The sequence below is a fragment of the Mobula hypostoma genome, chromosome 4 (genome assembly GCF_963921235.1).
Source record: "Mobula hypostoma chromosome 4, sMobHyp1.1, whole genome shotgun sequence".
NCBI classification, from domain to species: domain Eukaryota; kingdom Metazoa; phylum Chordata; class Chondrichthyes; order Myliobatiformes; family Myliobatidae; genus Mobula; species Mobula hypostoma.
In genome coordinates this window covers 126,358,927-126,378,515 of record NC_086100.1, presented here as the reverse complement: position 1 = coordinate 126,378,515, position 19,589 = coordinate 126,358,927, and the positions used below count along the sequence as shown (strand labels likewise).

The 19,589-nt window shown below is 41.2% G+C and overlaps 1 protein-coding gene across 2 annotated transcripts in view; it reads left to right on the top strand.

Annotated features, from left to right (window-relative positions):
* Positions 1–19,589, top strand: part of lrba (LPS-responsive vesicle trafficking, beach and anchor containing) — an 849,775-nt gene that overhangs the window by 259,376 nt on the left and 570,810 nt on the right. For both annotated transcript variants that reach the window (XM_063046460.1, XM_063046459.1), the window contains exon 35: positions 18,482–18,590. In XM_063046460.1, coding sequence (XP_062902530.1) covers positions 18,482–18,590 — 109 coding nt within the window. The remainder of the gene's footprint in view (positions 1–18,481; positions 18,591–19,589) is intronic.

Genomic DNA, 19,589 nt, shown 5'->3' with positions numbered 1-19,589 from the left:
GTCGCTGCACAGTAGAACAGTGCACCATCAGTTCAGGGTCTACTAAATCTTCCTGAAGGGTCTTTTGCAGTCAAATGGGGGTTTTGATTTGCTTTTCTAGCAATCCTACAAGCAGTTCTCTTGGAAAGTTTTCTTGGTCTTCCAGACCTCAACTGGACCTCCACCATTCCTGTTAACTGCCATTTCTTCATTACATTACAAACTGAGGAAACAGCTACCTGAAAACACTTTGCTATCTTCTTATAGCCTTCTCCTGCTTTGTGGGCATCACTTATTTTAATTTTCTGAGTGCTAGGCAGCTGCTCAGAGGAGCCCATGGCTGCTGATTGTTGGGACAAAGTTTGAGGAGTCAGGGTATTTATAAAGCTTTGAAATTTGCATCAGCTGGCCTTTCCTAATAATGACTGTGAACAAGCCATAGCCCTAACAAGCTAATTAAGTTCTGAGTCCTTGGTAAAAGTTATCTGAGAGCTCAAATCTCTTGGGGCGCCCAAACTTTTGCATGGTACTCCTTTCCTTTTTTTCACTCTAAAATTGTACAACGGAAAAATAATACACAAATCTTGCTTAAAATGTTGAAAAGAATGTTTCACAGTAACAGAAATTTTGACCAGGGGTGTCCAAACTTTTGTATATCAACAGCTGCAAGCAAGTTGCATGGGGAAATGAATCGATAGGCTTTGCTGCACTAAGAACAGCTTATAGCTTAGGGTTTTAAACTCGGAAAGGTGTTAAATGCACTAACTCAGCTACGATATTGGAAAGGATGGCTGAAACCTGTAATCACATTTGAGGTTCCATGAAATGTGAAGATTGCTCTTATTCTGTCAGTCAAATGGAATTGTGAATTTAAATTAGATGTCAAAAGAAATTATTTTGAAACATTAACAATTATTTGGAAGTATTGAAGCAAGTTAATGTCCAGACAACTTTCTTGAGTTTCATGATCAGCAGTTCCCATTTCTTCTACCATTAACACTTAATGGGTCATCATTAAGAAGGATTTTAACTAGATCAGGCATGTCAATACTGTGCTGAAGAAGCAGAACAGATTTGGGTACTTTGCAGAGAATCTTGCCTTCTGATTGATCAAAGTATGTTTGTCAATAGACCATAAGACATTGGAAAAGAATTAAGTTATTTGACCCATTGAGTCTGCTCTGCCATTCAATTATGTCTGATCCTTCTTTTCCCCCCTCCTCAGCCCCACTCCCCGGCTTTCTTCTTGTGACCTTTGATGCTATGGCGAATCAAGAGTCTATCAATCTTCACCTTAAATGCACCCAGCATAATTAGTAATACTCTTGTAAAGAATAGGATGGAATATTCATCTCTTTCTACTGTAATTGCAGCTGCGGCAATAGAAAAGAATGCCATAATAGATAATACACTTTGATCAGTGCCTTGTGGATGTGATATCTCCCCTTATCATTAACATTGTACTGTAATTAAAGTGACAGGCAACTGCAGTACAGCAATAATGTAGATGCAAGGAATCAGAAATGAAGGCACAAAATGCTGGAAATGCAGGTCAGGTGGCAGCAGTACAGAGAAGCAGAATAACATAGAGCATAGATCAGTACAGCATAGGACCAGGCCCTTTGACACACTGTTTTGCTGATCCAACTAAATTAGTAATCACGTGGCCAACTAACTAATCCCCTCTGCCTACATAATGTCCATATATATACTTCCATTTTCCTCATATTCACATGCCTATCTAAATACCTCTTGAAAGTCTCTAATGTATCTGGCTCCACCACCACCCCAGGCAGTGCATTCCAGGTACCCCCCACTCTATTTTTAAAAAAAAACAACAACTTGCCCCTCATATCTCCTTTTGTAGACATTTAAACCCTGGGGATAAAAGGTACTGTCTGACTATCTGTGCCTCTCATAATCTTATAAAATTCAAATGGTTTCAAGTTTTCAAAGGTACATTTAATGTCAGAGAAATGTATACAATATACATTCTGAAATTCTTTTTCTTCGCAAACATCCACGAAAAGAGGAGTGCCCTAAAGAATGAATGATAGTTAAGTATTAGAACCCCAATATACCCCCTGTTCCCCCCACCCACACATAAGCAGCAGCAAAGCACCGACCCTCCCTCTCCCCCACCAACAAAAAAAAAAGCATTGGCACCCACCACCAGGCACTCAAGTGTGCAGCAAAGCATCAGTAAAGACACAGGCTTGCAATACCCCAAAGACTACTCGTTCACCCGGTAATTTGACATACCACAGGCTCTCTCTCTCTCCATAATAAGGGAAAAAGAGGTGTCCCCGTTTCACAACGAGAGGGGAGACATAACAAACAACTTGCTGATTTACGATGTTAAAAGTCTGTTGCATCGCTTCTTCCAAGCTCTGTGCCCAAAGAACTCGGGTCTCTGGGCACAGAACCAGCAGCCAGCTTGCTGCTTTCGATCTTCTGTTTCCCATGACACACAAGTTTCCTGCAGCGGTACTAACCTCAAGTCCACCCACCTCCAGAGCCACAAAATCCCAGAACGCCAAAGGCATGCTAGTCTTCTAGGCCGCATTCTTGGCATATTGAGTTGTGAGACCCCAGGAGTGATTTCCATTCCCGCAAAGAACCGAAGTCAGGGTCTTCAAAAGAACCCTGAAAGGGAAAAATACAGATATTAAAGACACAAGTAGAGTTGTTTCCGAAGATGCAAGCAAAGGAGTTGCCATTAAGTGCCATCATTCTCCTAAGCTCCTCCTTGACACTTCTGTCAGATCTCTCCTCAGCCTCTTCCGGTCCAGAGAAAACAACCCAGTTCTTCCAATCCGTTATAGCACATGCCCTCTAATTCATGCAGCATCCTAGTAAGGCTCTTTTCCACTCTCTCCAAAGCCTTGACATCCTTCCTATAATGGGGCAACTGGAACTGGATGCAATATACCAGATGCAGCCTAACTAGAGTTTTTTAAAACTGCAACATAACTTTCTGACTTTTGAACTCATTGTCTCAACTAATAAGGACAAGTATGGCATATCCCTTCTTCACCACCCTATCAATCAGTGTAGCCACTTTCAGGGAGATATGAACTTGGACTCCACGATTCCTCTGCTCATCAACACTGTTAAGCATCTTGCCCTCTTTACATTTGACTACTAAGGTGCAACATTTCACACTTTTCTGCATTAACCTCCACCTGTCATTTCTCTGCCCGTATTTGTAACTGATCTATATCCTGCTGTATTCTTTGCCAGTCTTGTACTCTATCGCACAACACCATCAACCTTTGTATCTTCTGCAAACTTACTATTCCAACCATCTACATTTTCAATCAGGTCATTTATATACATTGCAAACAACAGAGGACCCAGTATAGATCCTTGAAGAACACCACTAATCACAGACCCCCAGCTAGAATCTCTTCGATCACTACCCTCTGTCTTCTGTAGAGAAGCCAGTTCTGAATCCAAGCAGCCAATTCACCATGAATCCCAAGCATCTTTATCTTCTGGATGATCCTTCCATGAGATACCTTGTCAAACACCTTACTAAAATCCATATAAGCAACATCTATGACTCTACCTTCGTCAATCACCATCGTCACCTTGTCAAAAAAACTCACATCAAGTTAGTAAGACACAACTTGCCCCGCACAAAGCTATGCTTGCTCTCCCTCATCAGGCCATGGTTTTCCAAATGCTCATAAACTCTATCCATAACACTCTCCAGTAACTCTGATGTGAGACTCGTCGGTCTGTAGTTTCCAGGATTATCCCTGTTTACTATCTTGAATACTGGGATTACATCAGCTAATTACCAGTCCTCTGGGACCTTATCTGTGGCTGGAGAGGAGACGAAGATTTGTCAAGGCCCAACAATTTCTTTTCTTGCCTCTTGCAATAACCTAGGGTATATTCCATCAGGCCCTGGGGACTTACCACCTTAATGCTCTTTAAGAGACCCAACACAACCTTCTCCTTTACTTCAAAATGCCCTAGCATATTAATATGCTTGGCACTTATCTCTCTATTCTCCATGTCCATCTCCTTGTTAAATACCGATGTAAAGTATTCATTAAGGACCTCACCTACTTCCTCCACATCCAAGCAAATGTTCCCCCTTTACCCTTGAGTGGTCCTACCCTCTCCCTCTTGTCCTCTTGTTCTTGATGTACATTACCTGCCAGTAGAACGAGAAAAAGCCAGAAAATGAGTATGTTTTAAGTTGCATTGAAGGAATGAAACTGGACAGAACACTGGAAATCAACTTGGGCACCGGAAATGACAATGGCAAAAACTTGTCCTCTTACTAGCATCTAGGGGCCAAAACTGGATGAGCTAGCTCACAGCCTAGTCAGGTAACAGCCTGACATTGTCATTCTCAAAGAATCATATCTTACAGTCAATATCCCAAACACCACCATCTACATCCCTGGATATGTCTGCCCCCGGCAGGGCAGAGAAAGCAGACACACAGAAGTATTTAAATGGAGGAAACTGTCCTGGGAGTCCTCACCATTAATTCCAGATCCCATGAAATCTTTTGGCACCTAGTTAAACTTGGCTAAGAAGCCTTTTGACTGCCCTCCCACCTGGCTGATGAATCAGTGCTTCTCCATACAGCACACCACTTGGAAAAAAAACACTGAGAATGGCAGAGATGCAGAATGTACTCTGGGTGGAGTAACTCAGTAGCACAGATTCTGATCAAGCTAAACAAGAACTCAAAGAAATTGCTGCTAGATTGGGTCTGTGTCGGCTATTGAAACCACCAACAAAATGCAAAAACCTACATGATCTTGTCATCATCAATTTATTTATCACAGATACATTTCTTTATAACATTATTTGTCAGTCTGACCACTGTACAGGCCTTATGGAAATGAAATTCCACATTCACAGTGAAAATGTGCTTCATTGTTTTGTTTGGGGCTACTACCATCATATTAAATGGGGCAGTCTGTGAAGAGATGTAAGTGCTCAGGACTGCCTATTTGTAATGCTTGGGATCAACCCTGGTTCAATAAAGAATTCATAGGGCATACAAAGAGTAGTACCAGGTACAAGTCAGCTAAAAAGCACAACTGCTTCCAAGGTCAGTACAGTCAACAAAGATGTCTTAATGCATTTAAATGAACCATGGCTGCTTAAAAGCAAAGAAAACAACACAGTCTGTGGTCGGGAGGGTCCATGGAGAAAACCTCGGAGAAAGTGTGGGCGAAGATCAGGATTACAAGTGCGTTTAAGGAAATGGGGTTTTAAACTCCCTATACCGGTGATCTTGCTGGCGAACGTGCAGTCTCTGGTGAATAAAATTGATGATCTCAGAGCCAGGGTGCTGAATCAGAGGGACATTAGGACCGTGTGTGTCCTTTGTTTCATGGAATCCTGGTTAACCCCTTCCAAACCAGATGCGGCGATTCAGATTGATGGGTTTACTACACACCGTCTGGATAGATCTATAGTCTCTCAAAAGCAGAGGTGGAGGAGTATGCCTCATGATCAACTCTTCTTGGTGCACGAATATATCAGTGCTGTCCCAATTCTGCTCACCAGACCTGGAATATGTAGCATTAAAGTGTCATCCTTTTTACTTACCACAGGATTTCTCTGAGGTCATTCTGGTAGCAGTTTACATTCCACCTCAGGCCAATGTCAAGCAGTCTTTAGATGATCTGAGTAATGGGATCAACATGCACGAAACAGTGCACCCTAACACCTTCATCGTTTTGGGAGATTAAGGCCAGTCTGAAAAAATCACTAAGCAATTACCATCAACAGATAACTTGCAATACCAGAGGAAACAACACACTGGACCATTGTGACACCACTATCAAGAATGCCTACTGTGCTATTCCACGCCCTCACTTCAGGAAGTCTGATCACCTAGCTGTACTTTTAATCCTTGAATATAGGCAGAGACTGAAGACTGCGGCACCAGTAGTGAGGACCAAAAAGGTTTGGACAAGGGAAGCACAGGAGTGCCTACAGGACTGCTTTCAATCGGTAGACTGGACTGTATTCAGGGATTCATCTTCGAATCTGGATGAGTATGCTGCAGTTGTTACCAACGCCTGTGTGGATGAGTGTGTGCCTAGAAAGACTTACTGTACATTCCCAAACCAAAAACCGTGGATAAACCAGGAGGTACGTCGCCTGCTGAAGGCTAGATCTGTGGCATTCAAGTCTGGCAACCTAGGCCTGTACCAGAAAACCAGGTATGATTTGTGGAGGGCTATTTCAAGGATGAAGGGACAATTTCAAGTGAGGTTGGAGGTGATATCAGATGCACGGCAACTCTGGCAGGGACTGTAAGACATTACTTCCTACAAAGTGAAACCCAATAGTATGATTGGCAGCGATGCTTCACAACCAGGTGAACTCGGCGCCTTCTATGCAAGCTTTGAAAGGGAGGACACAACTACAGCTGTGAAGATCCCTGCTGCACCTGATGACCCTGTGATCTCTGTCTCAGAGGCTGATGTTAGACTGTCTTTAAAGAGAGTGAACCCTCGCAAGGCAGAAGGTCCCTGGTAAGGCTCTGAAAACCTGTGCCAACCAACAAGCGGGAGTGTTCAAGGACATTTTCAACCTCTCACTACTACGGGCAGAAGTTCCTACTTGCTTCAAAAAGGCAACAATTATACCAGTGCCAAAGAAGAATAATGTGGGCTGCCTTAACAACTATCACCCGGTAGCACTCACATCGAGAGTGATGAAATGCTTTGAGAGGTTGGTTATGACTAGACTGAACTCCTGCCTTAGCAAGGACGTGGACCCATTGCAATTTGCCTATTGTCACAATAGGTCAATGGCAGACACAATCTCCATTGCTCTTCAGATGGCTTTAGACCACCTAGACCAGCGGTCCCCAACCTCCGGACCGCAAAGCATGTGCTACCAGGCCGTGAGGAATTGATATGATTTGGCGATATGAGTCAGCTGCACCTTTTCTCATTCCCTGTCACGGCCACTGTTGAGCCATTACGTATGCGAGATCATTACCCGCGCGTCATCTGTGTCAGCGCGGGAAGGAGATCAACTCCTTAAGCTTGCAGGTCACGGTGGGCTGAAAAGTGTGTTTGACATAACATCTCTGCCAGTATTCTGGATCAAAGTCAAAGCTAAATATCCTGAGGCAGCCATGAAAGCACTGAAAATGTTGCTTCCATTTCCAACATCATATCGCTGTGAAGCGGAGTTTTCTGCAATGAATGCAACGAAAACTAAATTGCGGAATAGACTGGACATAAGGAACCCCCTTCGAGTATGGCTGTCTCCCATCACCCCTCAATAGGACCGTCTTGTTGCAGGAAAACAAGCCCAGGGCTCCCACTGATTCAGCGATATTGGTGTGTTGCAATGATTTTATATGTTCATACGGGGGAAATATGTGCTGTGTGTTTAATATCCAAACGTTACTTAAAATGTTATGATGCTATTGACTTATATAACCATATAACAACTACAGCACGGAAACAGGCCATCTCTGCCCTTCTAGTCCGTGCCGAACGCTACTCTCACCTAGTCCCACCGACCTGCACTCAGGCCACAACCCTCCATTCCTTTCCTGTCCATATACTTATCCAATTTTTCTTTAGATGATAATATCGAACCTGCTTCTGCCACTTCTACTGGAAGTTCGTTCAACAGTTACTTCAAGCTCCCTGACCTCGCCTGATAATTGACTTATCACTATATTCATGCGAGGAAAATATGCGCTGTGTTTAATATTAAATTCGTTAGATAAACCCTTTTAGAAACGAAATTGAGTGTATTAGCCACTTATCACCTATATTCCAGTCGTGATTAACACTACCCCCCCCGAACAGAATCGCCGAAAATGATTTTTTAGAAAAAAAATCGGCAGGTATACACATGCGCAGGTCACGCAAGTGCAATGGTGCCGCGCAAGGCTTCATGGTCATTGTAGTCTTTCTCTGGGTAAACAACGTATTTGACTGCTACTGTTGTCCGTTGGTAACCCTCCCCCTCACCCCTCACCCCCCACCCCCGGGTCGGCCGGTCCACAAGAATATTGTCAATATTAAACCGGTCCGCAGTGCAAAAAAAGGCTGGGGACCCCTGACCTAGACAACACAAACACCTACATCAGGATGCTATTCATCGACTATAGCTCAGCATTTAATACCATCATTCCCACAATCCTGATTGAGAAGTTGCAGAACCTGGGCCTCTGTACCTCCCTCTGCAACTGGATCCTTGACTCCCTAACTGGAAGACCACAATCTGTGCGGATTGGGGATAACATCTCACCCTCGCTGACGATCAACACTGCCGCACCTCAGGAGTGTGTGCTTAGCCCACTGCTCTATTCTCTCTATACACATGACTGTGTGGCTAGGCATAGCTCAAATACCATCTACAAATTTGCTGATGATACAACCATTGGTGGTAGAATCTCAGGTGGTGACGAGAGGGCATACAGGAGTGAGCTATGCCAACTAATGGAATGGTGCCGCTGCAACAACCTGGCACTCAATGTCAGTAAGATGAAAGAGCTGATTGTGGACTTCAGGAAGGGTAAGACGAAGGAACACATACCAATCCTCATAGAGGGATCAGAAGTGGAGAGAGTGAGCAACTTCAAATTCCTGGGTGTCAAGATATCTGAGGATCTAACCTGGTCCCAACACATTGATGTAGTCATAAAGAAGGCAAGACAGCTATACTTTATTAGGAGTTTGAAGCAATTTGGCATGTCAACAAATACACTCAAAAACTTCTATAGTTGTACCATGGAGAGCATTCTGACAGGCTGCATCACTGTCTGCTATGGAGCGGCTACTGCACAGGACCGACAGAAGGTTGTAAATCTGGTCAGCTCCATCTTGGGCACTAGCTTACAAAGTACCCAGGACATATTTAGGGAGCGGTGTCTCAGAAAGGCAGCATACATTATTAAAGACCTCTAGCACCCTTTTCTCACTGTTACCATCAGGTAGGAAGTACAGAAGCGTGAAGGCACACACTCATTGATTCAGGAACAGCTTCTTCCCCTCTGCTATCCGATTCCTGAATGGACTTTGAAGCTTTGGACACTACCTCTCTTTTTTTTAAGTATACAGTATTTCTGTTTTTGCACATTTTTAATAATCTATTCAATATATGTAATTGATTTACTTGTTTATTATTATTTTCTCTCTCTGTGCTAGATTATGTATTGCATTGAACTGCTGCTGCTAAGTTAACAAATTTCATGTCAGATGCCAGTGATAATAAACCTGATTCTGATTCTGATAACCAAAAATCTTACTGGAGCAGACACCACATTCTCACTGATGAGAGAGCCCAGCACATCAGTGCAAGAGTGAAAGCTGAAGCATTTACAAGAATTTTCAGCCAACAGTGCTGAGTAAATAATTTATCTCGGCCTCTTCCATTAGTCCCTTGCACCTTAAATGCCACTCTTCAGCCAAATTAATGCACTCCATGTGATATTAATAAATGGCTGAAGTTTCAATACTGCAAAGGCTATGGGCCTTGACAATATTTCTGCAGACATGTTTCAGAATTTGCCACACTCTTGGCTAAGCCATTCCCTTACAGCAACACCGGCATCAGTACTGGCAATTCAGGCCTCTTTCAAGCTTTAGTCCAAAAGGTCAGGTGAGAAGAGCTGCTCTTGACGTCAGGGCAGTATTGATGGAGTATGCCATCAAGGGGCCTTTGCCAAATTGGGCTCAATGGGAATCAGAAGGAAAACTTTCTGCTGGTTGGAATCATACTTAACACAAAAGAAGGATGGTTGTGGTGGATGGAGGTCATTCATCTCAACCACAGACTAACTGCAGCGGATCCTCAGAGAGATATTCAAATTATCTTCAGATGCTTCATCATAAACTTTCTTCAGTCATGAGGTCAGATTTAGGGATGTTTGCAGATAATTGCATAATGTTCAACATCATTTGCAACTCCCCAGTTAATGAAACAGTCCACAACAAAATGCAGCGAGACCTGGAAAATATCCAGGACTCAACTGGTAGGTGGCAAGGAATATTCATGCCACTTATTTGCCATGCAGTGATATCCAACAAGAAAAAATCCATCTGCTGTCTCATTACATTCAGTCACATTACCACTACTTTCAAATAGTAATCTGGGATTACTATTGAAAAGAAAATGAAGTGGTCATATATGTACATAATGTGGCTATGAAGCAGGTTAGAGTCCTGCAGTACAAAATTGACTTACAAACTTTCAAAGTCTGTCCACTTCTTGAACCTCAGACAGGAGGGTGATGGAGTTGGCTGGATGAATGCAGCTTCAACAATACTCAAGAAAAAAATTATCTTTAGCTTTATTTGTCATATGTACATCAAAACATTGAAACATAGAAAGATACTGTACAGAGAAATCCACTGTTTTGTGTCAACATCCAACACAGTCTGATGATATACTGGGCCCAGAAGTGTTGACCTTACAGCTCTTTTGATAGGCACACTATGCACAACTATTCATTTACTCCATCACTGACACACAGTAGCGTTAGTTAGTACTATCTACAGGAAGCACTACAGCAACTCACCAATACTCCAAATCCATGACCTCTACTAACTAGAAGAGCAAAGACAACAAAAGCACAGAAACACCACCAACTGAAAGTTGTCCTCCTAGCCACACACTCCTGCCTTGAAAGTATATATGGCTATTCCTTCACGGTTAATGGCTTAAAATCCGTGTACTTCCTCTCGAACGGTATTGTGGACATATCCACACCTCAAGGACTGCAGCACTTCAAGAAGATAGCTCACCACTATCATCTTAAGCACTGCAGGGATTAGACAATTAAATGCTGGGTCAGCCTGTGAAGCCCACATTTTTGATATGAATTATAAAAACACTTCATGCCACTTTCTGAAATATCTTTCAGACATAGTAACTTCATGATTGAGTGCAGAGCAGACTCGAAGGCCAAGTGACCTAATTCTGTTCCTGTTTTGTGTCTGATTTCCTTAGGATACCTTCCCTCCCTATTGTTGAGCTTCAGGGATGGCTTCCTTACACTTCCTCCCTAGACTCTCTTGTGTGATGTTTTAATCAATTCTTCTGGCACAGAGTTTAATTCTTCTTGCTCTTTTTTTTTCTCCCCTTTCCCAATCCCTTCACATTAGCATCCATGATGCTCTTGATTATCTACAGATTTTCACGGTTTCCTGTTTCTTGGTCTTGGTTCATTTTGATTATGTATGTCCCATATCTCTGCATCTCTCCCCTATGTCAAGATGGCCAGAGGGACCTTTGCCTCTTTCCTTGATCAAAGCCCAACAATATCCCTCTATCATCATTCTCCTCCACTTGGCTAAACTCATTTTGAAATTCAGTAACTACTTGTTGAACTTTACTTAATTTTTCCAATAGTAGGTGTAGCTGTAGGAACCATTATGGGACCAAGCCGTACAAGTTTCTTGAAGGATATCTGAAAATAAACTTGTTTCAGTCAGGTTCTGAGCCTCTTTTTAATCACCTTTTGTTGCATTGATGACTGTCATGGTGGTGCTTTCTGTTTTGGTAAAGAACATAAATTTTGCATCATTTTTGCTACCGATTTTTACCTTGCAACATTAGGAAGGAACAGTTTATTCCACAATTCTTCCATCTCTACAAATGCTCACGCTTTTTCTCAGAGACCCTTCCCATGCAACTTCTGAAGATGCCACAGCTGTCCTTTTACCTTTACCTTTCCCTTCATCCATAGAACAAACACTTTAAGATAAAGCAAAAATGTATTCTGACTTCCAATTTAGAGTATTTCATTTGGTGCTCATAATGTGCAGCATCCTTTGAATGGGGCAAACCAGTTGTAGAATGGATGAGTGTTTTCTTGAATATTTTCATTCACTTTCCAGATGGATGCCCTTCCTACTAACACTCTGACCTCTGGTTTTGGCCTTTTTGCTGTTCCAACAAAACCCAATGCAAACTTTAGAACCTGTTCCTGATCTTTTGTTTCATCAGGTTATAACCCTCAAGACGCAACATTGACTTCTGCATTTTCACATAACCCTCCTTTCCAATGTATGCCAGAGCTTGGCTAGTTTTGATGCAAGGTTATCAACCTTTAATATTAACTCAATTTTCTTTCTCCTCTGCTAAGCCAGACCTCTTGAGTATTTCCAGTATTGTTTCTTTTTGCTTTTGTCTGTCCATTTTTGTCTCCCTCTAATTGCACAGCTTCTAGGCAGGGTAGTTTCAAAAACCTTCATTTTCATAGATAGACATAGAAATACAGCATGGAAAATGACTTTTGGTTCTTCAACTCTGCTGTGACCACTAAATATGTATTTATACTAATTCCTTTCTTGAACAATGGAATAGCATCAGCTATCCACCAATCCTCTGGCACCTCACCTAAGCCAAAAGACATTTTAAGTACTTTTGCCAGGGCCTCTGCAATATAATCAAATTCAAAGAAAAACATGGATTTCTTTTTAAGGAAAGAAACGAAATTGCTGTCTTCCGTTGTTTCCCAGCCTGAAAAATGACATGGTTTCAGTGGGTTCTGAGCCAATTTTGGAACTCTGGACTTTATAGATCGAGCTGTAGATATTTAATGAGATGGGTGGTTCAGTGGTATGGGAGGCACTGTGTTCCTTCCATGAGTTATGGTGAGCTTCTGTATGCTCTTGGTGCACAGCCTCTGCATTCATCAGGGTTACTCAGTATCATCTACAGCCGATATGATATTATTTCCTGTTCTGTTTGCTTTCCTGGTATATTTGCCTGAGAACAAGTGCAGCTGATTGATGCAAGGTATCTGGGTTTGAAGGTTAAACTTTGAGTGCTGGCTATATGAAGAGCTGGATATGATGAGGAAAATTATGTCCCATAATCTATGAGCTTTACGTGAGCTTGAAACCTTCAAATGCCCTTGTCCTGAAGATGAATTTTATCACTGATGCTGTCTTTGCTGAGAGATGACTCTCCACGTGTGATCCACATTTACCAGTGCTTTGCTGGGAACTCTGTTATTGAAGTACTATAGTTTGGTGCAGAAATTGGTCGAACCCCTATGAATACTGCAGCTCCACTATTCATCTTGAGGTGGCTTTGGCTGTAGAATGGAAATAGATTCAGGATTTTCCCATTACTCCTGTAGACTAGTTGTACTTCAGCAAGAATATTGATACCATAAGAAAGAGTGTAGAATATGTTAAGCCAATGATGTAACCTTGCTTTAAGACTATTCTGCACTGAGATTGGATCTTTTGTGGACTTAGCAATATGGTTTCCATGGCTCCATGAAACAAGTGTAAGGAGAGTGTTTCTTGCTCCCTCCCGGTTGATGGAGTCGGAGGCTTTATTGATGTTGAATAAAGGCTGTATCTTGTGCTTGGCACAGTTTCTTCTTTTTTCTCTTGTAGTTCACTATGAGGGTTATGTCCACTGTGCCTTCAGGTGGTTTGCATCCACACTGAGATTTGGGGAGCAGCCCACTGGTCACTGAGTGGAGACGACTAAGGACTCTGGCAAAAAACTTTGCCTTTGGCAAAATACTCTTCTGTATTTACTGTCCTCTCTTGAAGGTGGTTATGATTATGGTATCCCTGTGGTCCCTGGAAACCTCTCAGGTTGTGGATTTGTGACTAGAGTTCCTCATTGAGTTTTAAAACCTCACAGGGCTACTGTCTGCTTTCAAGACCTTGCTATTTCTTTAAATGGTATCACGTTGATTAGGTGTGGTAGGAAGACTGAATAGCCTTTTGTTGTCTCTCTGTCTATCTCAACCTAACCACAAAACATCAAAGTTGTCCCTCAACACCACCTCCTTGGTCAAGAAAGCTCAGCAGCTTCTCTGCTTCCTGAGAAGATTGAGAAAGCTCGAGAAAGCTCAGCAGCTTCTCTGCTTCCTGAGAAGATCGAGAAAGCTCGAGAAAGCTCAGCAGCTTCTCTGCTTCCTGAGAAGATTGAGAAAGCTCGAGAAAGCTCAGCAGCTTCTCTGCTTCCTGAGAAGATTGAGAAAGCTCGAGAAAGCTCAGCAGCTTCTCTGCTTCCTGAGAAGATCGAGAAAGCTCAGCAGCTTCTCTGCTTCCTGAGAAGATCGAGACGAGTGAGGCTCCCAGCTGCCTATTTATCCAGTTTTTACAGGAGCACCACCAAGACTCTCCCAACCAGCTGCATCACTGTCTGGTACAGGAATTGCAAGGCATCTGACAGCAAGTCCCTGCAAAGGATTGTGCGGGCTGATGAGGGGATCATTGAGGTCTCTCTTCCACCCATTAGGGATAGTTATCAGGAGCTCTGTGTACGCAGGCCTCTAGCATTGTCAGTGATCCTTCCCATCTGTCCAACAATTTCTTTGACCTCTAGTATCAGGCAGGAGGTACTACTCGCAGAAGGACCAGAACTGTTAAAATGAGAAACAGCTTCTTCCCCAAGGCCGTAAAACTACTGAACTCCCTGCTGTCACATATGAAGCACCAGTAGCGATACACTGTTTATTTTTTTTAACTTGTATATGCACCTTATTACTTGTTAATTTATTTGTGATAAACCAGTGTTTTCTGGATTGAAACGTACAATTCCTCAGAGAAAAAACAGATACCTGTTAAGCTGAAGTACAGGAGAAAACCTATGTCCTAAAGAACAGTCACTGATAGTCTAACGTGCAGATTTTTTAGCACTGTCAAGTCATCTTGTAGATCAGGCACACAAGAATCAGCTTATTGAAAAGTGAACTTATCAAGGACAGATAGTTTTCCCCATCTAGAAGTAACACAAAGGCACTGTGACCTTGATGTGAGTGCCTTTGACTCTATCCCACAGTGACCCATTCTATCACCAATGACTGAGAGAACTAGTAGGTAACGACCCTATTGCACGTGTTCAGTAATTTGTTTGAAAAGAGTAATATCAGTGACATCACGCAGTGCTAATTGAATGCCTGTTTTTGAAATATGAGAGGGAATGTATGCTGTAAGTGGTGGATAAAATAATGGAATCGCTACTAAAGCAAATAAAATGGGTTGAAAGCAAAATATGACACAGAATACTCAGCATGGATTTCTTTAATATGCAATGCCTTGTAGAAGTATTCAGTCCCCAACCTTTTGCTCACATAACAGTATTACAACCAGGGATTTTGATGAAATTAATTGAGAGTTTTCATTTGTGAATCATGTGTTCATTTTTTCAAAGTTGAGTCCAAAAAAGAGAAAATTGTAAAGCATGAAAAACTAAGAATTCAAAAACTGAAATGACAGCAGTTGAAAGCTACTTGTTGAACCACCTCTCATATAATTAGAGCCATTATATCGGCACTATTAGAGCCAATAGTCTTTTTGGATAAGTCTCTATTCGCTTTGCATAATATGATAGAGTAAGATTTACCCATCCCTCCTTGCAAAATTGCTTAAGCTGTGCCAGTTTAGTTGGGGAGTGGCAGTGGACAGCAATCTTGAGGTCTTGTCAGAAATGTTCAACCTGGTTAAGGTCAGGACCCTGACTGGGCCACTTAAGGGAAATCAATTTTCTTCAGTTGACGTCACTCCATGGTTGCTCTAGCAGTGTGCATTGGGTTATTGTCCCGCTGAAAGATTAACTTCCTCCCCAGTTTAAGCTTTCTGGCAGAGGCTAGCTGGTTTTTATCCAGCATCTCTCTGTATTTGGCAGTGTTTAGCAGCATTCACCTTCCCATCAACCCTGACAAGATTTCCAGCTCCTGCTACTGAAAAGCATCCCTACAGCATGATGTGACCTCCACCATACTTTACAATTGGATGGTGTTACCTGACTGATGTGCAGTATTATATTTATGCCACAGGTACAGCTAAAGAAATATATCCTTGCTCATAAAGACTTTGCAAAGTGTCACTTAGAAGATACTATAAAGATGTGAAAGAGGGTCTTGTGGTCAGATGAGACTGAAGTGGAACTCTTTGGCCTCAACAATAAGTCGTATGTGTGGTGTCTGTGATTTCGTGGTAGGAATGTTTCCTTTCATTAGTGGTTACCGTCAAGTGTCTGTTAGCTGATAACTGAGAATAACTGATTGAACTGAAAAGCAAATGAAGAAATTTAACAAACCACAAATTAGGAAAAAAAGAAGCTTAAGTTTTAATATTTTAAACATTCCAGTGAGAACAAAATATAGATTTGGAATATATACAAAATCAAGGTTGAAAATGGTGGGGGGGGGGGGCGGTGTTGTTCATTAGATTTTGAAATGTTTAAGAGAATTGCAATCCATGTCCCTAAATTTGAGAATCTCATTCACATTTTATGTAAAACAGTATAATATGGGATTTAGGCATTTGCAAGCTATTCACACTGTAAAATACCCTTAAATGTTAAACACTTTACTTATTTCCTTTAATTATGGTGCAGAAGGTTAAAAAAATAACACCCTCCTTAGAGAATATAACAGTGATTTCTGGATTAAACAGCATACTTTGAAGTCCCAAAATTATTGACAGTTTTGTCACTACTATAACCTAGTATTCAGCCCAGTAAACAAAGCAGCAAATTAATCGACCATTGTAAAAAGAAGCAAACACCAAGGTTGATGTAAGGATGAAACTGAAACAAGAAATTGTACTTCAAACAACAGGAATTCTGCAGATGCTGGAAATTCAAGCAACATACATCAAAGTTGCTGGTGAACGCAGCAGGCCAAGCAGCATCTATAGGAAGAGGCGCAGTCGACGTTTCAGGCCGAGACCCTCCTGACGAAGGGTCTCGGCCTGAAACGTCGACTGCGCCTCTTCCTATAGATGCTGCTTGGCCTGCTGCGTTCACCAGCAACTTTGATGTATGTTGCAAGAAATTGTACTTGCTGTGTTATGCACTATTCTTGTCATCATTTTGCAAAAACAATTTAGAAACACATTTCAAGTTGAAACAGGTAGTGTTTTTAGTTGAGAGACAAGAGGCCGGGGAAGTAAAATAATGAATGAAGAAGGAACCTTTAATTTCCAGGATAAATACTTGGAACTGTGTTACAGGAAGTGACAGATAGTTGGTGTAGATGCATTTAAGGGAAACCGGATTAGCATATGAGGGGGGAAGGGAAAGGGGATGATATAGCCAGGATAAGGAAATAAGGAATACCTAAATGAACTTAAGCATCTGCATGAACTGATTGAGCTAAATGGCCGTTCTAGTGCTGTATAATATGGCATAACTAGGATTCTGTTCTCTTAGATTGAGAAGCTTAGGCAATCAAATGATAGTTTAAATTGAATTTTCTAAGTAGAGTAATCCAGGCGATAACACAAAATTAAGGGCATGGCAGATCTGAAGAGAAATATGAAGCTTTGTTTTGACAATGTTGGTGAAACTATAGGATGCTCATTCTGAATACCTGAAAGGAAAAAAATGTTCTGAGCAGCAGGCAAAAAGCAGGTGAATGGAATTCATTGCATAGCTTTTCCTGGAAAATGAATTTTGTTTAGAAGAATGAACAGACTATTGGGCCTGTCAAAGCTACTTAAGCAATTCAACCAGTGAAGCTGATGATAATCAACTCTATGAATACTAACCATGGCAATAAATGCCATTTGGTGGGACAATACACTACGTCAATTGTGAAAGATGTTCAAAATATTTGAATAGCTATTTGAACAATAACATTGCAAAACTAAAAAGTGCCTTGAAAGAATTTGTGCTAATGCATTGCATGACAAATTATTTATAATCCTGGTAGTTTTACACTACTTTGTGAAAATAATTTGACAGTATAAGTTAATTTCTAATTCTACACTCCCTGGACAGGTTTGTTACCTCTTGTACCTATTAAAGTTGCCACTGAGTGAATGCTCATGGTCACTGTTGCTGTAGCTTAACCACTTCAAAGTTTGACCTGTTGTGTGTGTAGAGATGCTCTTTTGCACATCACTGTTGTAACATGTGGTTACTTGAGTTACTACCACCTTCCTGTCAGCTTGAACCAACCTGGCCATTGTCCTCTGACCTCTCACGTTAACAATGTGTTTTTGTCCACTGAACTCCCTCTCTCTGATGCTTTTTTGTTTTTCATAATATTCTGTTTTATTTTATCCAGCAGCTGTGATAATTTGGTTTTGAATGCTTTAATTTTGCTTTTATGTGAAAGGGTCATAAGGCTGTTATCTTTTTAAGTAATGTAGCTTGTAATAAGTTTCAGTGGTTGAAAACATTTGCAACTCATTTCTGTTTCACTCAAGAACCTTTTAAAGTTAAAAGTTTTCAATAAGGTTGTTCCTAGTTTTAAGAATTTAGTATTTTTAATGAGTGCTAAATTTTGCTGTATTGTTAAAAGTTTGCTCATATTGTATCAAGTTTTATGTTAAGGATTTATGTTCTTTTGTCTTTGAAACAGGAAAATAATTTGTGCAGAATAAAATAATCTGGATGTATTTCCTTATCCCCTATGAAAATCTTACCTTTACGTGTTGTAAGATGAAAAATGTTCATGGAATGTTGCTCATTTATTTTACAGTACATGCTTGGAGTATTGAATAAAAGTGTATTTTTATTTTTTGAATTTTTTCTTCGTTGCATTTTTCCTTCATAGACTCCTGTGTCATACTATGAAAGATCACCTGGTGAGGGTTGCAAATGAGGCTGAGTTTATCCTGAGCAGACAGCGGGCAGAAGATATACATAGGCATGCTGAGTTTGAGGTAAGCTGAGTTTCGCTGGTAATGGAAAACTAATAAAACTGCAGGTGCTGGAACCTGAAACAAAGATGGAAATGCTGGATTACCTGAGGTAATCAAACAGCATCTGTGGAAAGAGAAACCAGTCAACATTTTATGTTAAAGTGCCTTAACAGACCATTTGCTTTGCAAAGTGAAATGTTGTGCTGTTATGTTTGTTGTGCTTTAAAGAAATTAGAGACAATATGAGGTGATGTCCTTTGATTTTTAAAAAAAACCGAAGTTGATATACTTTGAATATTTCCTTGCTAAATTTTTTCAAATTGGTGTTCTAAAGTGTAGTGAAATTATAGGTTAAAACATGAGGAAAAGTATAACTTTGGAGATGTATGCTAAGGTGCAATATTTTGCTTATTGCTAAGAAATTTCTACTTCCAATTTACAGTGCATACAGTCATTCTTCATTAAGGTAAGTTTGATAGGCATCCCATAGACATGATGAAGCCTTTGATGGGGCTTCATGAAGGGAAGCTACAAACTTTAAAGTTGCTGGTGAACGCAGCAGGCCAGGCAGCATCTCTAGGAAGAGGTACAGTCGACATTTCAGGCCAAGACCCTCTGTCAGACGAAGGGTCTCGGCCTGAAAGGTCGACTGTACCTCTTCCTAGAGATGCTGCCTGGCCTGCTGCGTTCACCAGCAACTTTGATATGTGTTGCTTGAATTTCCAGCATCTGCAGAATTCCTGTTCGCTACAAACTTTGTTTTCATCTGTAACAGAAGTCAGTCAGTGGGTGCCGTCCCGAATCCGGGGTTGGCGGCTATGCTCCTCCATCCTCTTCGATCTTGACATCATAACAGAAGTATGCAACCAAGTATATGACTTGTGGAACAATTGAACTGTTGCTAATCAAACATATACTTTCAGAGAAATCCAACATGTATGGGCTATGAATGTTTTAATTAATGTTATATTTGTCCCCTTAATTTCTTGATTCATTCTTTAACTATTTTTTTGCCAAGGA